Here is a 23,420-nt window from a genome sequence, read left to right on the forward strand (position 1 = left end):
AATACAGACGTGTTACAGAATAGAGTGCATATTGCAGATTCTTTTTAGCTTACTGTCTAGAACCAGTTAGGTTCACACTCAAATGATGAACACTCATTCTTTTCTGCGTATTTCCCAGATTGAGGAGCTATATGAAGCCTACTGCCTGCAGAAGAGACTAAGAGATGGAGCCAGTAAAATTGTGAGGGCATACACTGCCTCTACAGGAAGTAAGGAGGCAAGGGAGAGTTTAGCCGAAGCCAATAAAGGATATAAAGAGTACACAGAGGTAAGATGAAGAGGAGTGGAGGGAAAGAGTGAAAAAATATTAAAATATAAGGGAGAGAAATTGTATAATCAAGGCCCATATATACATAACAGGTTTGTAATTTGGACTGTGTGGACCTTAATATATGAAAACCTCTCTCTCTCTCTCTCTCTCTCTCTCTCTCTCTCTATGATTCTCTCTGTAGAACATGTGTGTTTTGGAGAGTGACATGGAGAACCAGCTGGGAGACTTCCAGATCAAGATGAAAGGTAGGAACGAGCCACCGAATGTGTATTTTTAGATCATTTTAATTAAACTGCTCAGATCCTGCTTAATTCTGAAAGAATCCAATGGTATGGGTCAAAACACCATGCGTTTTCTCTGACTGAATGAGGCAAAACTCTGCAAGAGGACCTCAGTTGAGTATGCAGTCCTTCAATGTGGCCTTGATACAATGTGTGTTCTCATCACTTGAGGAATGTGGTCACAAGTGGGTACATCAAGTGTTTGGCTCGCAAATGCATCCTCAATGTGTACAATGTGTGCTTTAACCCTCGTGCTACCTTTGGGGTCTCTGGGACCCCAAGCGAATGGACAGACAGATAGAGATCATGCAACATGGCAACCTATGTAACTAAACAAATTACTGAAAAAGCACTACCTGCAAATTAACATGGACAGTCCTACACATCAACCAATAATAAAAGTAATAACACTGTGTAGCCAAAACTACGGCATTCTAGCTTGTGATCTGCATACAAACTGGTTTCTTACAATGTTACCCTTCATTCCCACCCTTGATTTTTCTGTAGTAGGATTTTAACAGAATACTTTACATAACTAATGGTCTTGTCTTTTAGGTTTGGCAGGATTTGCTAGACTGTGTGCTGGTGACCAGTACGAGGTTTGTCTCTCTATTATCTATTATTGTGTGTGTGCATGTCGGTTTCTGCTCGCTAGTGCTGCTTCCTGAACATGTGTCCAAAAAATGTACATGGTTAAATATAACTTTGACAGCCCAGTTTTAAGTAAATAAAGTATATACGTATGTCTTGTCCTCCATGATCCTTTTCATTCCCTGCAATAAATGAACAAATTCACATATGATATACAGTCCATAATTAGTATATATTTCATGTTAGCGGCAGATAAATGCATACAGTATGTAAAACCACATGTACATCAGATAGTAACCTGCGCACTGTTAATCACAAAATAATTCTAATAGTAAATAATAATAAAATAAAGAAATTATATAAATTATAGATAATTAGACCTGTATAAATGAAGAGCAACATAGCAACAAAGCATACGCCCATAGTGTCTTTAGCAGGCATGACAGGCTTGAGCATGCATATTTACTCAAGATGGAACACATGAGAGTAACAGTTAGGTATGTCATTAGAGCCACAAAATATTATCCTATATTGCCTTACAAAGAAGCTACTCTCAATAGTGTAGACCACGAGTGTGCTGCTCAAGGCACACTACAAGGTGTTTGCCAGCACATCACATCACATAAACTCATTGCTATGTTGTATTATACAACTTATTAGCATTCTCTATTTCATTCTTGATTCTTGATTCTGAAACCCATGCTGAAACCCCCACTGCAACCAGGAAGGCAATGGTGGCAAGGAAAAACTCCCTTTTAACAGGAAAAAAACCTTGAGCAGTGTGAGTGTGAATGGTTGTTTGTGTCTCTGTGTTGGCCCTGCGATAGACTGGCGACATGTCCAGGGTATACCCCGCCTCTTACCCGATGACAGCTGGGATAGGCTCCAGCAGACCCCGCAACCCTTAATAGGAACAAGCGGTTACAGAAGATGAATGAATGAATGAAACCTTGAGCAGAACCCAGCTCATGATACAAATACCTACAAATCATAGACAACATACTGCAACATGTCTTTGGTTAAGAGAAAGATGTTAGAAGCAGGAGGATTCCATTTGCTCGATACACATAGGCACAACTTGTTGGTCTCTAATAAAGAAGATAGGGAAGATTTCATACCACCATATAAACACTTCAATACAAAATATTCCCTAACACCACTGGAATGCTGAGGTAAAGCATATGGACATGGAAGGTAATTTTGTAGCCGTGTAGTTGTTGATAATCAATGTACACAGGCTGGAACATGTTCAACTGGTCTTATTTACACATTTAAAAACAAAACACATGGGTTAATACTTTAGGCCTCTTGCTCAAACAGCAGCAACAGATTCTAGTTTCCACTTCCACCTTTTTTTGTGTGTTTGTACAAAAACAGAAAAATGTGCTCAGCAAGATAAAGCAGTGTAAAGTTATTTCAGATGTCTTGACCTTATAAACAATGTCAGGAATGCATTCATTAAATGTGGAATGTCGGAGAAATATATACGTCACGTTGAGTCATTTACTATAATTAACAGATTGGAAATATTACATATGTTCAGTCTTTATTTCTCAACAACAACTATCGGCAGCATGTGATGAGCATGTCTGTACAAGTACAAGGTAGTCAGAGTAAACATTCCCTACTACAAATGTTTCAGGGATTCATACTTCCAGAGCCAGACTGCACCAGGCTTAGAAGAACTCCAGCCTCAAGGCCTTGTCTTGCTGATGGCTATGCATATGCACTATCATTCTCAGGGCTCAGGTAAAGCCTCGATGCCTGAAAAAAGGAAGATGATTCAAGTTGCTTAGGAATCTGGACTCATTCAAACATTAGATCCAATAGACAGCCATACTCAGAAATTTTGGCCAAGAAGCATGACCAACCTGGATCCTTTTCAGATGATAACCACATCATCTTTGACCATAGCTTGCAGTATGGTTGTAAGTTGAGTCTGCTGCTGGAGATCCATAGATGGATCATTCAGTGTAAGACTTTAACTTTAACACTTTGACTTACACACTTTATCCCTTATTATGTATTCACATTCTGCACACGTAGAAGCTGACCAAAAATTCATTTTTCTGACACACACCCAACATGAACACATACTTTGTCACACACACACACCCTTTGTCTTAAGTTAGATTAGATGTATATAATGTTTCTCTTTAATTATTTTTTGAATAAATGCTTTTTATTATATAAGCTGGTCTGTTTAATGTTGCACAATATTAAATGGTCCCAACCTCCAAACTCCTACCCCAAAGTCTTTCTAAAAATCTATTTTTTATTATAGTTATAATTTAATAATTAATCATGTTTTTGATAGTTAAGTATATTTCAAGAGACTGTACTTGTTATCTAATTATTGCTCCCTATTTACAGAGTGGTGTAATATTGAATAATTATCTTGATCAATAATAATTACTGCTAATAACCATATTTACTCTAAAGACCAACAACAACCAATAACATTGTGTCTCACTTGGTGCACGGTGCATTGTTTTTTGTTGCATTGGAAAACTGACTCAAGTGTTGCTTGGAAAGTTAAACTGTTCTCAATTTTACCATCACATCAATGCAAGCAAAGAAGAGTAACAAACTCATAAAGCTAGACCACTGAAGCCTGGGACATGTATGTGTACATTTAAACTACATGTGCATGAGTCCTGCATGCACATGTAGTATGTGAATAATGTACATGAATTTGTAGTAACTAAGAAATACTTCCCTCTTTGTTTACATAAATGCCTTTGTATTTATTGGGATCAGATTTATCGAAGTTCTGGAAATTGGCAAAATAAGATTATGACTGAAGATGCCTGTGATGTAACATTCACTCAAAATTTTATTGATTTGCTTTAGGACAGCTAATTGGTATTTGTTATTTGTGTGTTTAAACATCTAATTTGGGATGCCATAAAGGGCTTTTTTTTCTTTCGTTTGGGGTTGCTTGAGGGAGGTCTTAATTGCTTTAGGAATCTTGTCATATAAACCATGACAGGTTTATATAATATACAGTATTTACATTTTCAGTTATTTCAATCAGGTTTAAAATTGATGTTAATGTTTTCATATGATATCTCCATTTTATAAAACTGCACTAGTTTTGTTTTGTTTCCTCTGTTTTTCCAGAACCTTTGTATGTGAGTATGTAGTTGAAGTGTTTTATGTTGTTCAGTTATTACTGATGTTGTAGATGCCTAAACCTGTATACAGTCACATCTAGGGGAATTGTTTTCCTTAAGTTCAAAAACTCCCCATAAAGTAAATCATTAAATTCCAAGATCTAGATATGTTTTAAGGTAAGGGTTAGCATTAGGCCACTAGTAGTTATAATTAAGGGTAGAGCAACTCCAGAAAATGAAGTCAATGTAATGTCCTCTAAACTGACTGATGTGTGATGTATGTGTCACTGATGTGATGTGTGCGTGTGCGTGTGCACTCAGATCTTTATGAAGTATGGTCGGCAGCGGTGGAAGCTCCGGGGAAGAATAGAGATCAATGGCAAGCAAGTGTGGGACAATGAAGAGATGGTCTTTCTGCCACTCATCAATGAGTTCCTCTATGTGAAGGTTTGTGCCACCTAATTTCTTTAGACAATGGGAAAGGGAAAGAGGAATTCATTATCTTCTCAGCTGCTCTCACTATGTGCTGGATGGTCTTACAGCAGGGAGCGGTGCAGGCGCCGTACCACACAGTGATGCAGCTGATCAGGGTGTTCTCTGTGCCTCTTTTGTGTGCCTTAATGAAGTATACTGCAATGCAGTCTGCAAGTTATGGGCAATAATGTTATTACTTCTACCACTGACTACTGTAGTTTCACAGTGTATAGGTTTCAATCTGAAAGACTGGCATTAACTGACCTGCTGAATGCACCAGCGCAATAGTAGCATGAACAAACAACATTTCTGTGATTCTTAGGTAACGGAGCTGAAGAGCCTAGCCAGTCATGTGGTTGTAGGAAGTGTTTCCTGTGAAACTAAGGACCTGTTTGCTGCACTACCCCAAATGGTTGCTGTGGATATTAATGACCTTGGGACTATTAAGCTAAGCCTTGAAGTCACCTGGAAGTAAGTTTTGTTGACCATCCTGTCAGTGTGCTTACAATTGGCTTTTTGAGTACTGTATTGTTTGTTAATTTAGTCAGTAAAGTGTTATTCTTTAACAAAACATTATTTAACAAGAGTTAATGTCCCTTTCCTCCACTCTTTTGTTTCTTCTTTTAGTCCATTCGATAAGGATGACATGGGGTCAGTTGCTAGTACTGTCAACAAAGCACCATCTGTCAGTAAGAGATTCTCAACTATCTTCAATCAGACTCCACCTGACACACCGTCTTTACGTGAACAAGCCTTTTATGTGAGTTGTACTATATTCTAGTTGATGCGTGACTGAAGTTTTTTCTAAAGAGCAGTACTTATTTTTAAGTTGCCAAATGCTGCTATTTTAATTCATTAACTTATTTCATTTAAACTGTCCAATAAAATTCAAATGTGTCAAGAAGGGATGTGAGGTAAGAGGATAAATGGGGGTTAGGACCCAAATGCAGGACTGAGAAGGCTGAGGCATTAGTTAGCGAAAAGGTATTTAATTAACAAACAAAAACAAAAGACAAAACTTAAAGCACTGCAGACCTGGCTGGAAATTCCAAACGTGAGGGAACAAAAACTTAATTGAAACATAATCTATGAAAAAAGGGGGTTCAACGCGACAAGACATGAATGACGAGTGTGTGACAAGTACAACCTAACAGGGAACAAAGGGGAAGGCAGGGCTATATATACACACACACAAGGGGGGTGACGAGAAACAGGTGAAACAAATCAAGACGGGAAGACAATCACAAAGGCGGGAAGATACAGGAAAGGACACAAGACAGGAAACCAAGAACTTAACAAAATTAAAGCTGCAAGCAGCATTGAGGTGGCCAAGCAGAAAGTTCAGCAGTGCAGATTTGCCATGTAACTCAATGCAGTCGCATCAGACATAAAGCATTAAGCAGTCACAGCAGGTTTCAAGCCAAAAAACCCAGGATTGGTTGAGATATAAGGTCACTTCCTGTTTGGCGAATGCTTTTGCCAATTGTTCCAGAAAGCAATGCATTGATAAGGCATGGTCTGAAGATGGCCTGTTCCAATTTTGGTGAAGATCAGATGAAATTTGTGACCTGTGAAAATGTTTTGATGTTTCTGATTAAATCCAATATGGCGGCCGAATCAATTACGATGACATCAGAAGTTGACGTGGGTCGGCCTAAGGACGTCTAACAGTATTACCAGACACCATTAGTACATTTTAATTCCAAACACATCAACAGCTACAGGCCAAAATGCATGGTTGCTAATTGCAGCGCCCCCTAGAGGTCAAAGGTCGCCAAAATTTCTTGAGCGTTCCCCTGATTGGGTCCTGAGTCCATGCACCGAGTTTGGCTTTGATACATGCAAGGGTTGCTGAGATATGAGCCCACTTCCTGTTTGGCGGCTTCGCCGCAAATTTCGATTGGCTGTTTCAGGCGAACAGTTTTAGTTCCGAAGACAAAAAGTAATGCGTTAATGTAGCATGGTCTGTAGATGATGTGTGTGAAGTTTGGTGTCGATCGGACAACATTTGTGACCTGTGAAAACTTTTAAGTGTTTTTGATCAAATCCAAAATGGCGGAAAATCCAATGGGGCGAAATTAACATCATAGGTATCGTTGATCTCGGCATGATCCAAGGAGTCCAACAGTACCAGGTTTTTGAATATCAGGCATACAGGTCAAAAGTTATAAGCAAAATAGCAATGTTGCTAATTACAGCGCCCCCTAGTGGCCGAATGACACCAAATTGTTATTGCGCACTTCTAACGGAGTGTCGAAGCGTGTGACCAAGTTTGGTCTTCGGAAGTCAAAGCGTCACCGAGATATAAGAAAACTTCCTGTTTGGCGGCTTTGCCGCCATCTGCGATTGGCTAACACGAAAAGTTGGCATGAACTGTCACTGGGGCAACCCACGGTATCTGCGGATATCGCAATTTCATTCCAAATAAAAACCCATCAAGAGATATGAGCAAAAACAATGTTTTGCTAATTATAGCGCCCCCTAGTGGAGAAATGACACCAGATTTTTGTCGTGCACTTGGGACAGCGTCTGGAAGGGTGGTACCAAATTTGGTTTCATTGCACCAAAACGTTGCCGAGATATGAGCTCAAATGGAAAACGGCGCCTTCGCCGCCAATTTTGATTGGCTGTTACGGCCAAACGGTTTCGAATCTGAAGATTCCTTCTGATAACTTTTGTGCGCATTGGTCAGAAGACGGTGTGTGCCAATTTTCGTGAGAATTGGACAAAATTTGTGACCGCTGAAACTTTTTTCGTGTTTTCGCCAAAATCGTAAATTGCGAAAAATCTATCATGACGCATTATGACGTCATAGAGTGAGTTGAAATCGTCATGATCCAAGGATTCCAACGATACCTTGTTTTCAAAAATCGGACATACGGTTCAAAAGTTACATGCACAAATGTACTTCAAATTTCGACCAGTTGGTGGCGCTAGACCGTGCTTAGTGCTTACATGTAACTCAGTCAAAGTAATATTGAGACTGTCCTTAAGCTGTGTGCAAAATTTCACAACTTTTTACCATACGGTTCTATGGGCTGCCATAGACTCCCATGGCGGAAAAATAATAATAGGGAAGAAAACGTACAATCACAATAGGTGTCCTACGCAGCTTCGCTGCTTGGCCACCAATAAATCAGGAAACTGAAAACAGAAAAACTTAACACCAAACCATGACTATAAAAAAACAAGAACTTAAAATACAGTACAAGAAACAGAAACCCAGGAAAACTAATCACAAAACATAACAAAATGTCCTAAAAACCACAATTTTAAACCAGGCAGTGAAAACTTCATAGCAGTAATCAGCACTGTTTACTTTCATTCAAGGTTCTTCAGTATAAGTTAAATTAGAACTGGATGTGGATTATACAATTAAAAATGACACGCAGTTATGTAACTTAAGCTAAATTTAGAGTTAAATTACATTTTGAACACACATTTACAGTAATGTTAGAGCACTTTTCTCATTTCCAAAGTAAATTCTTGTTAAATAAATTTTCTTAAGGCATTGCACATTATTATTTAATTTCAGATAAGCGACAGTTCACATTGAAACTAGAGAAAAGGTCAATCGAAGGCACAACATTTGAGCGCATACTGCCAAATTAATGGAGTCTATCTATAGCAGAGACAACTTCTTGTAAGCCCACCGATTCTTCATGGTGTTGCACTCAGACTTATCCCTGTTGCTTTGCTTATCCACATTGTCCAGAAATATGCCAAAAAAGCAAACATTCCTGCACAGTAAAAAGAAGCAAAATAAGAAAATTAATATTTTATTTCAGCTTTTAACTAAAAACATTACAGTCTATTTTTATGTAACCCCTTTCGTCTATTGCTGTATGTCATCTGTCCTCTGTCTACAATCCCAGAGAATGCTCTCGAGAAGGAAGAAAAACACATTTTAGATGACTGTTGAACACAACATGTAAGAACTGAAATGGTCTGTGTGTGCACGCGTGTGTGTGTTAATCTGTTTCTACAGTCACATTAGGTGTTTTATTTTCCGTATATGTTCAAAAATGTCCCCATAAAAAAGAAATATTGAGGTCAAGATAAGCATCACAGTTGTGCCAGTAGTTATAGATAAAGTAAGAGTTAAACTCAGTGCAATCACCAACATTTTGATGGTAACTCCAGTTAAATAACATTTATTTTCTTACTTTAATACATGTAACTTGTTGCTCACCCATACATTTTTGCATTTAGTTTGTGTCAGGGCTTATCCCATCTGGCAGAGATTTTCTTTTGAACTAGGTAACTGATCTAAAACAACTTTGAGAAGAAAAAACAATGTTGATAGTTTAGTGTCATGATTTACCCACTGCTGAAAAAGAACATCAAACAGCATCCCTACTCATCTGTGCCCTTTTGTTCCACCTGCTGCCATTTTGATGTGCAGTCTCTGCCTCGGAGTCTGACCAGGCAGCAGCACTGGCCACTGCTGGACATCTTCAGAGGCACACTTAGTCAAAGCTCCTCCTGTAATGACAACTCACTAACAAGACCACTTACTGTAGTAAGTCATGTTATAGTAGAACCCAGAGAGAAGATATACAAGTCCTAGTGGTATATTGATAATTTTCATCTAGATGGCGCATAGAATAGTAGTCTCCATTGTTTGCTCAGGGCATAATAGAGCTATGAGCTATGTGTGCAAAGTCTCCAAACAGTTCTCTGGTTGATTTCACCGAATGTTGGCTCCCATTCAAGAACATCAACTTGAACTAGATGATCGCAAGCGATCATAAAGGGGTCCATGCCGTGGCGAAGTCGTCTCCGAGCGGGATGCAGAGGCATGAGTCACCAGCAGTGTCCCTTATAGGCCGTATTGCACGAAACTTGTTGGGCTTGTAAGGAGTCATCCTCAGATTATTATTGTCAAATTTCAAGTAGTTGACTGTGGTGGTTTGTGAGATATAAACATGTAGTCGTTATAGCGGCCCTTACAACCCGAATTTTACGAAACTTGGCATGATTGTACGCAAGCATATTATAATGACAGTTGCTAAGTTTCATAAGGATTGGGTGAATACTTCCAAAGTTATAGGCCTTAAAGTCATATGAAATATTTGCGTGTCACGTGTAGGGCCCCCTGTAGACACATTGTCACGCAACTTGTTGGGCGTCTACACAATATTTTACAGACTGTGTATGCCAAATTTCGTGAAGTTAGCTACTGCAGTTTTTGAGATATGAAATATTGCTTTTGTAGAGCCCCCTAGAGACCAAGGGTCACAAAAGGGTTTGGTGCTTGTACAGAATCATATTATTAGTGATATGAAGTTTGATTAAGTTTGAGTATATACTTCACAAAAGATTAGCTTTTCAGTTATACTGTTGCACGCCAAAAAAATTAATTAGCCAATAACTTAATTATCCACTAAAGTTCTTTTGAGAACGTTTCATTATCTTTATCCATAAATGATACATGCCAAGTTTGGTGAGAATTGGATGAACGGGCTAGGAGGAGTTGATTTTGCTTTGAGGTGCAATTTTTTCAAAATGGCGGAAAAAATTGCAGGTGGAAATGTGCCACCTGCAGGTGGAAATGGCGTAAAGTGGCTTATTATAGCGCCACGTAGGTGTAGGCATGTGTATTGACATCTTGGCAAAGTGGAACGGCAGGACTTCCACCAAGTTACTAGGTTTGATGCCTTTCGCCCTTGCAGTTTGTCCTGAGCAGACACCTTTAGGCAGAAGGAAATTAATCATTAAGGCGAAGAAGAATAAAAATTGCAACAAAATCATTATGGATCCTGCAACTTTGTTTGCATGGACCCCTAAATATGCTGCTGTAGTGTTTGGTGCAAGGACGAAATTTCAGAGGTGGGGGGACACACAAATTTTTAATAAAACTCTAATCTTTCAGTTCACAGTGTTTTCTAGTAGTTCTTCTAGTTTTCTATTGCTACTTTTACGTTTAATGTTACCTTTTTTGGTTTGACTGGTTGTAAAGCATGTAGCAAAACATTATCACCCAATTCTGTGTTTCACCTTGTTAGTCAACTTCACTCCAACTCAGGATGCATGACATGAACAGTGGGATTTTGGGGTGCAACAATCATCAACTTTGATGATACGGTTACAGAGGAAAAAACATAGTTTCACAATTATCATGAGTTTAGATGTATAAAATCACATTTGTATATATTGTATTTTTCCCTTTTTTAATAATAACAATACTAATACATTTTATTTATCAGCACTTTCAATAAAACTTTACACGATTATTGAGAGCTTTGTAAATGATGAGGAGGATCTTGAAGTGGATATGCTGCTTTATTGGGAGCCAGTGAAGGTGTTGCAGGATGAGTGTAACGTATCTTTGAGTAATTTACACTTTGACTTCTAAAGAAGTCTCTTATGTCCACTTTTCTTTTTTTTAGACATCCTGGCTGCGCCTAGAATCAGAATCAGAAAAGACTTTATTGCAAAGCATGTTTGTACATACAAGGAATTTGCCTTGGTGTTGGTACGCATAAAATAAAATGAAATAAAATGAAATAAATATAGAAACTATATACATATAAAATACAAAAAATACACAAATACAAAAAAATTACCTAATTACCAAACACACACGCGATTCAAACGTTAATGTAAATGAAACCTCTGATATTACAATCCTTCCAGCTGACGTGACCCACGAAGAACAAACGCTCAACTTACAGTAGCAGGTTAACAAGGACTCCTGACCGCAGACCGCCGCAGACTAGCAGACCTGTGTGCAAGCAAATTGGAGTGACAGCGGGGACGGCCAATCACACAAGAAACGACAGAGCCAATCGAGGAGCTTGTGGGCGGTCTAAACTAAGGGAAACAGGCTTCAGCTTGAGCGGCCGTTTTCAGCTTGGTCCTAGTGCTTGACGGGTCTCTCGTTTACTATAGCGTAACATTGTTTTTGGACGGTAAAAAGTGCAGAGGACCAAAACGGCCTTTTGAAAAAGTGCAGGGGACATGTCCCCTATGCCCCCCCACCACACCCCGCCAAATTACGTCCGTGGTTTGGTGAAACTGCAAATTGCACACATATGATACTCTGCTGATTTGTATAGATATTAGAATCTCCTGACAGTACCTAGACAATACTTTTAGCTGTTACCTGGTGTAAATTTATAATAATGAACCTCACTGAATATTTTAGTTTAAATTGTGTTTGGCACGCTTTATTATTTGTAAATGTAATCTATGTAACTGTGGAATATATAAAAAAGCATCTACAGGCTTTAGTTATGATGGAGAAAACATATTTCTTGCATTAGTATCAAACAAGATTCCATGTAACATAATATCCACACCTCTAAAATTTGTAAAGTGTATTTAATTTTTACTTCGGTTCAGAAACAGAATTTATGCTTTTAGGAAATAATTCTGTTCTGCAGTCTTTTCTTGGTGAACTACCAGGTGCACGAACTTTGAACAATTTTCTGCAGTCTAGTTGTAACAAATAGGATCTCTGTCCATATCCAATTTATTTTTTCATAATTCCAGTCTTTAAACTCGGCTGTTCTCTTTTAGAACATGCTCAGGCGACGTGAGGAGTTAGAGAACGGAAGAGCATGGTCAAATTCATCAGAGTCTTCTGATGACTCCTCCAGCCCTCGGCTGTCTGTACAAGGGCTACACAACACTATCCATCGAACGGTAACAACAGACATTTTGCTGTTATTTATGATCTGGAGTTTATTCATACTTATATATTTATAATAATGATTATATTTATACATTTCTCCTACTCACTCTTTCCAGACACATGGTGTATATGAAACTTGTATATATTGAATGAAACTTTGAATATATTGAATGAAACTTGAATATATTGAATGAAACTTAGAATATATGGAATGAAACTTGAATTATGGAATGAACCTTTGAATATATTGAATGAAAGTTGACTGACGTCAGACTCCACGGCAGTGCCTACGGCCATCTTGTTTAGCGTGTGGATGCTGCAGCAAAAAGTGACAGAGTGACAACTAGTCAGGCCGCTCGCAATCTCGTTGCAGCAATATTAAACAATGAGGACATGATAAACACACTGTCGAATGCGTGTACGGGCCAAAATCCTCCCGATACCCCTGCCCAATACCCTGCCCAATACCCTGCCCGTTCTTCTAACGAAGAAGTTCGCTCCATTTTAACTGTGGCAGAACTATTAACGGAACACTCTGCTGTGTGTAGAGGTCTGTATGTAGGTCTGTATGGTTAGCTTGATATAGTTTCAGGTGATTTAATGAAGGCAAAAAACAGTGAATGGCCGTGCGTAACGGCACTGCGCTCTGACGCGGCTCTTCTCCGGGACTGGAGAAACTGCTGCGGCTACAGGGATTTCGTGAACTGAAAGAGAAGCTCTTCATATATTGTTTAGATGCAATAAGAATCACCCACATTCATAGACCAATGCAGGCTGAATATTTAGTTTAGTATTGAACGTATTTGATGATCGGCGACACATTGTCAGCTTTGGGCACGTTACTCACACAGTGGACTGCAAAAAGGAGCGAACTTCTTAGAAGAACGGGCAGGGTATTGGGCAGGGGTATCGGGAAGAAACAAACTTGCTTGTTTCTGGTTATTAGCATAACAAGCAAGTTTTTTCAGGAGGAGTTCCTATAGGAACCCTAAACCTCAGACTTCCCACCAGTCCCCTAGAACTGAAGAAGCTACTCGGATGAGTGGTGAAACGTCTTCTCTAAAAATCTACAAGTCCAGTTGCCTTTTTTGAACCTTTTTTGGATATAATATTATTATTATTTCATACTGTTATTGTAGATATATTGATGTTGGGCTAAAATGAGCCTTATAGACAATCGCTTTGTATGTTGTGTGTTGGACAAGAATCTCGCTGTGACTCAGTAGGACATGTTTCTCTCTCTCAAGGCAGTAGTGGTGACACCAGAGATCCAGCCAGCTGTAACAAGAAGTTCCTCCTCACAGCCTGACATTTCATTTTGCCCCAGAGATCCCTCCTCAACATCGATGTCCAATCACAAAGTCAGCACTGTCACTGAGGTTGCCAACATACACAAACACCAAGTAAAGAACAACAGGTAGTCTTTGATTGTGGTGCTATATTCTATATATTCTTAGGTTACTTGTGACAGCTAAAATGACAAGTGTGTTCTCCTCCGTAGGGACGAGGAGAAGATCGCAGTTACCGTGATAACAGAATCTGACAGTGAGGAGGAGATTGCAAGGAAACAGTCTCTCATAACAGTGGATGCAGAGATGACAAACAGCCATACCTCACGCCAATACTCACGCTCTCTGAGCCACATTAGTGAAAGCAGTGCTGATGCCATTGTGGTAACAGACAGGTTAGTCTGTGAATTTGGGGAGGCAATGTCTCTGGGCTCCGGGATCTCTGTCAGTGACATTGAAATGGAGATCCCTGACAGAACTCCTGAGCCACAGAGCACTGCTACCACAGACACAAACATGTCACCAGAAAGGCACTGTGTAATAGAAGAAAACACAAAAGCTGATAATGTCACAGATCAACACCCAATCAGGAAGCAACAGAATACATCTAGCTGTGCCCTCACCACCTGCTTACCCAGGACTGAAGGAGTACACCCTAACTCTGTATCACAAACAAACACGTGCACCCACCTAGAGTGCAATACACCTACGGAAAGTCAGGATGTTACATATGTGGCCCGGTGGGTCCCTGTGAAGGAGGAAATATCTCCCGTGGGAGGAGACTATTTGTTCAGTGAAGGTGATGGTCTCGCAGACAGCAGCCTGGAGGATGCCCTGGGAGCTGTAGTTTCCTCTCTCGAGGATTGTAGAGGACAGTTCCCAGAGTTGCAACTACTGGAACATGAGCTGAAGCTGTTGCAGGTTACCTTGAAGGTGAGGATGAAGTATATGTGAAAAATAAAAAAAGTAACTTCCAAAGGTGGGTAAAGTATGCTTCTTCTGAGATGCTGCTAGACAGGACTTTTAACGGGACTTTAGCTTTGTGATTTTTATTTAGTAAATGATGCATCTGTGATATAGTTACTTATCTGTCAGTAAAAAACAAAACTTGATGTGTTGATTTTCTGATGGTGCAATCAACTATGGTCTGCCAGATGGTGTTTTGGGTCAAGATCTGCAGTATTTGGGGATATTTTGGAGCTCTGTTTACAGTATGCAGCTGCCGTGTTCTATGTGCATGTTTTGCTATTATGTGAGTGTCTGCATTCTTAGTATTGTTCCTATCACTTCTCATTCAGCTACACAAATGTGTATATGTACCTGTCTTCTTGACGGAATCTAAAAAAATATGTTATTTTTTGGGTGTGTGTGTGTAGCATGGTAAGCACAGCCGATCACCAAGCACGGTCAGCCTCACAGTGGAAACAGCGCTGGGCAGCTTTGACTTCCTCAACACATCAGACTGGGAGGAAGAGGAGGATGAGGAAGAGAATTGTAACAAGAGGAGTAGACATGGCACATCTGTGCAGACAAATGAATGGTTGGTGAAAACACCGAACACCAAATAAATCCTCTGAAATGTATCCACATGGACTTCATGGTGCTTTTAACTTCTTCTTCTAAAAGTTAGAACTGATGCCTCACAGCAAGAAGGTTCTGGGTTTGAATCCATGGGCCTTCGTTAACTTCCAATTTCACATGAGCCACTGAGACACCATTGTCTGAAGTACTCAAAGAAACAAGCTGCTGACTAGCGTTTTAGTGACGTAAAGCCAGATTTATGGTTGTGTGTTATTTCTCCGACGTTGGTATGGTGTAGCACAGCAGAGTATACATACCACATTTATGTCCTAAACTTTTTAAGTCAGTAGATAAGCCAGAATTCTCATCACTTCTAGTAATGGAGGAGAGGTAGTTGTCAAACTTTTTTGTTAAAAAGGGCATAACTAGGTAAATGTTAAATAAACAGTTGATGAAAAACATAGGTATGCTTTAGTATAGTACATGCTTACATAACTTCCATGTTGCGTGGTTTTTACTACGTATTTATGTGTTTGTTTTTATCTAACGTTGTGATGTTCCGTCAGGCGCAGTCTGCAAAAATGTGACTATAAAAGACTCAAAACAAAATGTTATTGTTATGGGTGCGATACATCAGTTGACATTTTTAAACATATTTGTAAGGATGATGCCATGACTAAATATATAACTATCCTCAGAATGGTCTGGCCAAACCTTCTTAGTGTAACATGTTCCATCTGAGTGTCTGCAGTATTACTCCCTTTTTTGTCCTAATTAAATAATTTTTACCCTCACTAAGAGTAAATTTCACACCCTGTCTTATGGCTTTTGTTTTTTGGTTATTGATTATATGTCTCCTTTGACGTCTTTTTTGCCATGTCGCGATCTCAACCCATCTTATTTTATAATCAGTTGTATTCAGAAAAGCTGACCCCTTCTGCCAACACTGTTAATCAAAAGCCTCCCATAATACTGTGAATATTTTGTGTGCATGAAGGTCTCGACAAGACAGAGGCTGGACAAGTTCCTCCTTCCCTAACTCTCCCCCCACGACAGGCTGCGCCAGTCTAGACTGCTCCCTTATGGTCCACCTGAAGAACTGCAGTACTCAGCTGTTGGTAAGACACATGTGACACTGACTTCAAGTCATTTTCCACACATAGATAAAAGTTTCTAATCACCTTTAATTGAGTCCATCAATGCTCCAGAATAGGAGACATAGTTGCTACGCTAACTCTATCTTGGACACAAGCATAGATTGTTAGAAATCTGTGAAGGTTCTCAGTCATCCAGGTCATGGTATATCCAAAAAAGTTCAAAAAAGGTAACTGGACTTGTAGAGTTTTTTGAGAAGACGTTTTACCACTCATCCAAGTAGCTTCTTCAGTTCTAGGGGACTGGTGGGAAGTCTGAGGTTTAAATAGGAACTGCTGAAACTTGCTCGTTGTGTTAACAACCAGAAACCGGTGCAGCTAATTTCCATTAACGGTTGGGTACTTACCTGTCGTTGGGGGGGGGGGGGGGGGGGGGGGGGGGGGCTGTTTTGTCCCTTACCTCTTTCCCTAGGAATGGTGCTCTAACGACCCTTGTCCATCAGAGGCTTCAGTGTCAATGTGTGAATGAGGCTGAAACTTTTTCAGGACAGAAGTTAAAACTGTATTGTAAATAAGTGGCAGATTAAATCTCAGTCCACCTCCTCTGTTCAGAGAAGGGTTTTCCAGTCTGACATAGATGGCTTCCCTTACTCTTCTTTCTGTCTTCTCTGTCTAAGATTTGGACTTAATCTTTGCCAGAGAAGACCGATGGTTTGAAAGAGGAGTAAAGGAAGCCATCTGAGACTGGTTGTTTACACAATGAGCGAGTTTCAGTAGGAGTTATTTAAACCTCAAACTTCCCACCAGTCCCCTAGAACTGAAGAAGCTACTCGGATGAGTGGTGAACCGTCTTCTCAAAAAACTCTACAAGTCCAGTTGCCTTTTTTGAACATTTTTGGATTGACTGTTAGAAGATTAAGGAATAGTTTAATTAATTTCTAACTACATTATTTAGCAAACTTTAAAGTTTAAGTTTATTCTGTTTCTTTGTAATAAATAGCAAAGTTATTAATGAATTCCTTTTTTAATTATTCTTTAGTAATTGTGTTGTGATATTTGTGATGGTTATGGAAAAGCAGTCTAGCAACTGCGGGAGTGTCCGTCATTATTGTGATTTGACACTAAATGTTGGAGGAGAAGTTGAGGTTGATTTATAAGAAACAATATTCTATATAAGATTGATCGGTGCTTTGATAAATGTTGTTAGAGGTGGACCAAAGTAGACCGAATTAATAGTTTTGTTAGAAAGAGTTTCTATTGTATCAAAGCCGTTGGTCGGATGATGACCGTACATGAATGTAACTGATTTGTGTACTTTGTCTTTAGCACCTGGGTATATTTGGTCCTCTGCGGTGTAGAGAGATGTATGCCTTAGACAGGCTGTTGAGAGAGGCTCGTGTCCTTGAAATTATCCGACACATCACCAAGGACAACCCACAACGCATCAGACAGCCTACTGAAGGTAAGTTGTAGTATTTGTCTCAATCTTTATTTATTTGTCTGAACATTTATTTGCCACCACGTCCATATGCAGAAGTGATCATCAGCCACAGCGGTGGCACATTCCTCTGCAAATTTAAACATTTAAGCATCTTTTACCCTGAAATTGACAAAAAAAAATAGTTTAAATGTGGAAGACAAGAAAATATTCAGATACAACTTAACACTTTCTGAAGTGGTAAGCAAAGCCCCAAATGACAGCAAAGAGCTGCATGAAGCTAACATAGGAGTAGTGTTGGAGGTGAACTGTAAATGTTCTCCTTTGAGGTTGTATGTCACATAGTGGAACAGGAGAGATTGCACAGATACAGAGAAGAATGGATCCTCTGAATATCCTCAAATTCAGGGGGCATGTGTTATTCAGTCAGTCAAGAAAGTGAAAATGACTTCTACTTCTGCTGGATCCTGATTCAAGGCAGACCTGAATAATATCATATCATTAAATTAACTGCACTATATCTAAAGCAGGGGTAGTCAAGCAAAATGGCATACAGAGCAACAACATCTGTGTTTCATGAATTACTAGCTCTCTAAAAAAAACTCTACAAGTCCAATTGCCTTTTTTTTTATACCTTTTTTGGATCATCTTTGTAAAAGATTTGAAAATTATTTTAAGGAATCCTGACTCTTGATGACCACGTTTCTGTCATTTCATCAAGTCAGAATGGTAAATGAGTTGAATGTCCCTTTGCACAGTATATTGTTTAAAAGAGACAATTTGGCAAATGCTACAGAAGTTTGTTTTCCTACTGTTTTTACTTAGGCTAACTGTTTTTTTCTGTGCATTACAGTGGTACCACAGCTGGGCCTCTGTCTGGGTGCTGTGTCACTGTGGCAACAATGTGTCGGGCAGGGCAATGCTTACTGCATCTCTGCCGAGAGCTTCTTGGCTACACTGTCTACAGTCTACTCCAGTGTTCTTCCTAAAATGACTGACAGAGGTAGATCATCTGTGGGTGTACAGCTCAGTTAAATGTGGGTGCTATTTTAACACTTGTGTTTGTGTATTCGTTCAGTGTGCTTATGTCTGGTTGAGCGAGTGCTGGACCAGCAGTTATCACAGCAAGGCAGCAAGAGAGACAGAGTGATGGTGACGTTATTCCAGCTGTGGAATTACTTAGACTCCAATGGTATTAGTAACATGGAAATACACATCAGTGAGCTGGCAGAAGAGGGTATATACACACACACACACACACACACACACACACACACACAGCAAATTAAGTGTATGCAAAAAAAAAACTTGTAATCACTGATAGTAATGAGTAATGACCATCCTTCCACAGTGTGGTTTGTGCAGAGTCTGGGCTCATGTGACCATGATGTGATTGTCCACACTCTGCGTCATCGTAGTGAGTGCGGCCTGAGGAGGGAAGAACTTCATGCTGTGGCCAAATTACTTAAAGATTCACAGGTCAAAGTGTCAGCCTCTGCCAGCTCAGTACTGAGAGGTTTAGCTGCCCAGCCTGGACAGAGAGAGCAGGTAAGAGGACATTGAATGCACTGTATGTATGCACAGAATGCATCAACATGAACATATTTCTAAAGATGGAATTTAAAGAAATGAATTAGTAAATTACTGAAGGTTAGCGTACATATTACTGATTTTCTGTGATTTCATAAAACAGATCATATTTAGTAGGCTGTAATCACAAGACATTAATCACATAAACACATAACAACATCTCCTCCCTCTTAGGTGCTGGTTAGCTGTCTAGAGCTGCTGGAAGATGAGAATATGGACACCAGAGTCTGTGGATGCAAGGCCTTAGCTTGTCTCAAGGTACAAAGACATTCAGAGAAAATACTATTGTAGTGAATTGTTGATGTAATTTATTGCACATTATCTGTAAATTTAAAAAAAGTATAGTATGTTTTTATCATAATGACAACTGTATTCAATCTGTTGTCATTCCAGGCCAAAGAAAGCATTGATCAGTTAGTGTATCTTTGTCAGACAGACAAGGAGGAAGTCCGAGATGCTGCCAAACAAGCACTGCTTGTGCTCGGTAATTAACCTCCATGTTACTTGGAATACAAAAAGCAAGACAGTACATTTCTATTATGGGTGTGAGTTTCTGTTATTTTCTTACTGCATGGTTGTATGTAGGTGTAGGTGCTTTGATAAGAATAATTGCAGAGGGTGGCAGTCTCTTATTTAAAGAAAGGTCATGGTGTGTACTCACCTCTGCAGACACTGTATATAACACCCCAGAAGAGCTACAATTTTGGCAATGCTTTGACCCAGCTGTCTAACAGTCACAATTTGTCTCATGCCAAAGTTGCTTAAATACTTTGACTTGCTCATTTTTTTGGTTTCTAACATGTAAACTTTGAAGACAAAATGTTCACTTGCTGATTAATATATCCCACCCTGTGACAGGTGTCATGATAACAATAACCAGTGTTAATTTAATCTGTCAGTAATCCTAATATTATAGCTGATACATACCTGAGTTTGTCTAACAATGTGTTTAGGAGTGATTAATGTATTCATTAATAACTGTTTCATTGACTTACTTCTTCCACTTTGTGTTGTTTCATTCACTGTGGTGAACAGGTGAGGAAGGAAAGATGGCGCACAGACATGTGGAAACGTCTCAGGACAGTATGCCGAGACTCTTCGCTCCAGGAAGCATGGCCAGCACAGCTTTCTAACTCTACACACATCGACACATCCCACTGGGTGGGAACAAAAATATAAAGTTAAAACCATATGAATAGTAGTTGTAATAGTTGTATTTCTGAAAGTGTTTTGACAGAATATGATGAGAATGTTGTTCTTCTATGCCACTACTACAATGATTAAAATGTACAAGACAAACATTATATAGTATATGATATACAGTATATACACTGTCAGAGAGTTTGCAAAAAATAAAAAAATAAAGGCAACTATACTTAATACTGGGCAAATATTTTAAATCAGAAAGCTACACATACAGAAAAACAAGAAATAATAAAAATCAGAACTGTAAATATGTTGGAAAGAATGTACAATGCCTGCTCAAATACCAAAACACGATTTAATCAAAGTTGAGAGAGTTATTTTAAGCACTGTGTTGGATAATTCATGTTTCCAAAGCATATTACCCCCACCAATACACTAAAAAAAAATGCTCCTTGCCAATTTTCAATCTTGTCTCTGTCAAAATTAGGGACTGAACAGAGACAGGGATGAACAACAACAACCAAAGCAACAGAGAACTGTGTAAAAATGCATTTTTATTGAGGATTCAGTCGTTTTCTCTTCCGTGGCACAGTAAAGACCAAGTTTTGTTTGTCCATTAACAAAGACATACAAAAGAACTTGGAATTAATATGGAATTTATCTTAATCTTAAAGATCTGTATTTTCGAGTTGTTCAGTGCAAACCGTGCTTGTTCTCACTGAGCTAAACTTATTATGCATATTGCTTCACAAAGTGAGCACAAACATTTTGATTTCATTGTCTTTAAGGTGATTTTATTTTCTGTGGCTAATACTGCTGACATAACAGCCGCATACCACTTTCTATTCCAGACCACTTCTCTGTGCTTATTAACTGTGAAATGTCTACTAATTGAGAATATAAAAATGACATTTTCCACTTCCATAGTTTTAGATTTAATGTTTTATGTTTACACTGGCAACAGATTAAACTTACCGTATAGCGTGAGAGCGTAGATAACTTAAGTCACTTCTGCACAGATAATGTTTTAAGCAATTCAGTGCCATTACTCTGTACAGTTCAAAGATAACAAAGATATATGTTATTTTTATGAAAATACATTTAACTGTATGACTATGGAATTCAGTATCATGAGTTTATTTGTTTTCTTTGAGCGGAGTCTTAATTTACAACAGATATGTCAGTGCTGCATAAATTAAAGTACATTTAGATTTCACATTGTGTGTTGTGGTCCGTGAGCTGGGTCATAACAGTACCACTGACTTATCTGCTCTGAATGGGTAGTATTATGTTTGACCATAAAGGGACTTTCAAGTGTTTTTTTATTTATATGTCAGTTAAACTTTACCATTAATGGTGCAATTTTACAAATATAAATAAATCTAAATATGGAGCTGATGTTTACTATATGGATTACCAAACTCAATCAAATTTCAGTTTTCCATAACTACATATTAATTCAGTACACAATCAAAAATGGGTTAAGATGCAAAGTGTTACATATTGGTAGGCTATCTTGAGAGCATATACAATAGATGTTACCCAGTCTCTTCTGTACACTAATACTGTGATGAAAATCACATGTACTAATGTAAAAAAAAAAAAAATTGAACTAAGTAAGGTGACTTTTCTCCTAGTGCCATTATCTTTCCCTCTGTCCAAGCACATGTGAAGCTTCCACCTCAACTGTACTTTGCATTTAGCAAAAGTTGGTTACCATTGTACCTACTACATAGCACCATGTTAGCGTTTTAATTGAACTGAAAAACCTGTTCAATTCAGTCATAATTTTAACATGACTGTGTGACCATGTGAACGGTTAGCTCAAACCACTGCTGTGCCTTTGTATAGTTTTACAGGAGCTAGAAGTTTGGGTATAGTCTTTACAGCCCTCCTTTTTTATATTGTCTTTGCTTTTATACCTCTGTACCGTTGTTGCACTTTTTGATCAATTTAGTCTGACAAGTTTAACTGTACCTCACTTTATAATTTTTCACGTGTGAACATGCAATTTACCAAACAGAAATCAGCAAAAACTATGCAAACGGATCATAGCCTTTGTAAAAGCAATTTTTCAGATTAATGTCAAAAAACAGATCGAAATCATGCAAACTTTGGCAAACAGATGCTGAAATCTAAGACTAAAGAATTCCAACCATTTTCTCATTGTGAACTCAGAGACTTTAGTACTCATGGATTCATCTCAGTTATTTTGTTTCCACACATCCCTAGTCATCTACTGATGCTTAACTAAATTCTTGTACTGTTGTGTGCGAAAAACTGTCATCTAGATAATATTTCGACAAACAGATGTGATGAACAATGAGACAATTAGCCAGCTGTATGTTTAGTTTGAATATTCTATAATATAGTGTATTATGAGTAAAAAGATGCGGGGTCACTGAAATCATAATGCAGTAATGATGACATGTGACTACCACTGTATTCAGTGTAAATACCACTGTTTCTAAAGGACAGCAGAAATCTGAGCTATACCTCTATAAATCATCTCAGTTTTTAAGTGCCTCAAGGTTATATAATAGATAGAGGAATGGTGATAGTGTGAAGCATTGAAAAACACACTGCAGCACATTATTTTTCCCCACAAGCTTGATAAACTTTGCAACACTGGTTTGTTTGTTTTTGTTTTCTAGAATATAATATATAAAAAAATCCATGCATTGTTGTGTCAGATATATACAAATTATTAAAATGTATTCAAACATTGCTTCATGTGCACTGGTTAATTTGACTGTGACATTCTCATACACGCAAATAAGACACAGGCAGACTGCACTGCCAACAGTTTGACATTTTGAGATAGAATTAGATTATTTGAAAAATACAATTTTACCTAGACAACACGGGATACAAGCTCAAGGTATTCTGTATTCAGGACACAACACGGAAGTTTGTAAGCTGAAAGCACCAAATACATATCTCAAGTCATGCGGAGGACGACTTCAGTCG

General features: G+C 38.6%; 1 protein-coding gene across 2 annotated transcripts in view; it reads left to right on the plus strand.

Moving 5' to 3' along the window:
- ripor1 (RHO family interacting cell polarization regulator 1) overlaps window positions 1-23,172 on the plus strand; it is a 116,512-nt gene extending 93,340 nt beyond the window's left edge. For both annotated transcript variants that reach the window (XM_084555222.1, XM_084555221.1), the window contains exons 7-24: window positions 119-268; window positions 453-516; window positions 1,108-1,151; window positions 4,581-4,706; window positions 5,056-5,204; window positions 5,361-5,493; window positions 12,258-12,383; window positions 13,620-13,789; window positions 13,874-14,594; window positions 15,038-15,201; window positions 16,180-16,300; window positions 17,603-17,738; window positions 18,568-18,717; window positions 18,793-18,951; window positions 19,066-19,262; window positions 19,479-19,562; window positions 19,698-19,788; window positions 20,340-23,172. In XM_084555222.1, coding sequence (XP_084411348.1) covers window positions 119-268; window positions 453-516; window positions 1,108-1,151; window positions 4,581-4,706; window positions 5,056-5,204; window positions 5,361-5,493; window positions 12,258-12,383; window positions 13,620-13,789; window positions 13,874-14,594; window positions 15,038-15,201; window positions 16,180-16,300; window positions 17,603-17,738; window positions 18,568-18,717; window positions 18,793-18,951; window positions 19,066-19,262; window positions 19,479-19,562; window positions 19,698-19,788; window positions 20,340-20,437 — 2,883 coding nt within the window. In that variant the 3' untranslated portion in view covers window positions 20,438-23,172. The remainder of the gene's footprint in view (window positions 1-118; window positions 269-452; window positions 517-1,107; window positions 1,152-4,580; window positions 4,707-5,055; window positions 5,205-5,360; window positions 5,494-12,257; window positions 12,384-13,619; window positions 13,790-13,873; window positions 14,595-15,037; window positions 15,202-16,179; window positions 16,301-17,602; window positions 17,739-18,567; window positions 18,718-18,792; window positions 18,952-19,065; window positions 19,263-19,478; window positions 19,563-19,697; window positions 19,789-20,339) is intronic.
- Window positions 23,173-23,420: the final 248 nt, after the last annotated feature.

Source organism: Chelon labrosus, assembly GCF_963514085.1.
Source record: "Chelon labrosus genome assembly, chromosome: 11".
NCBI classification, from domain to species: domain Eukaryota; kingdom Metazoa; phylum Chordata; class Actinopteri; order Mugiliformes; family Mugilidae; genus Chelon; species Chelon labrosus.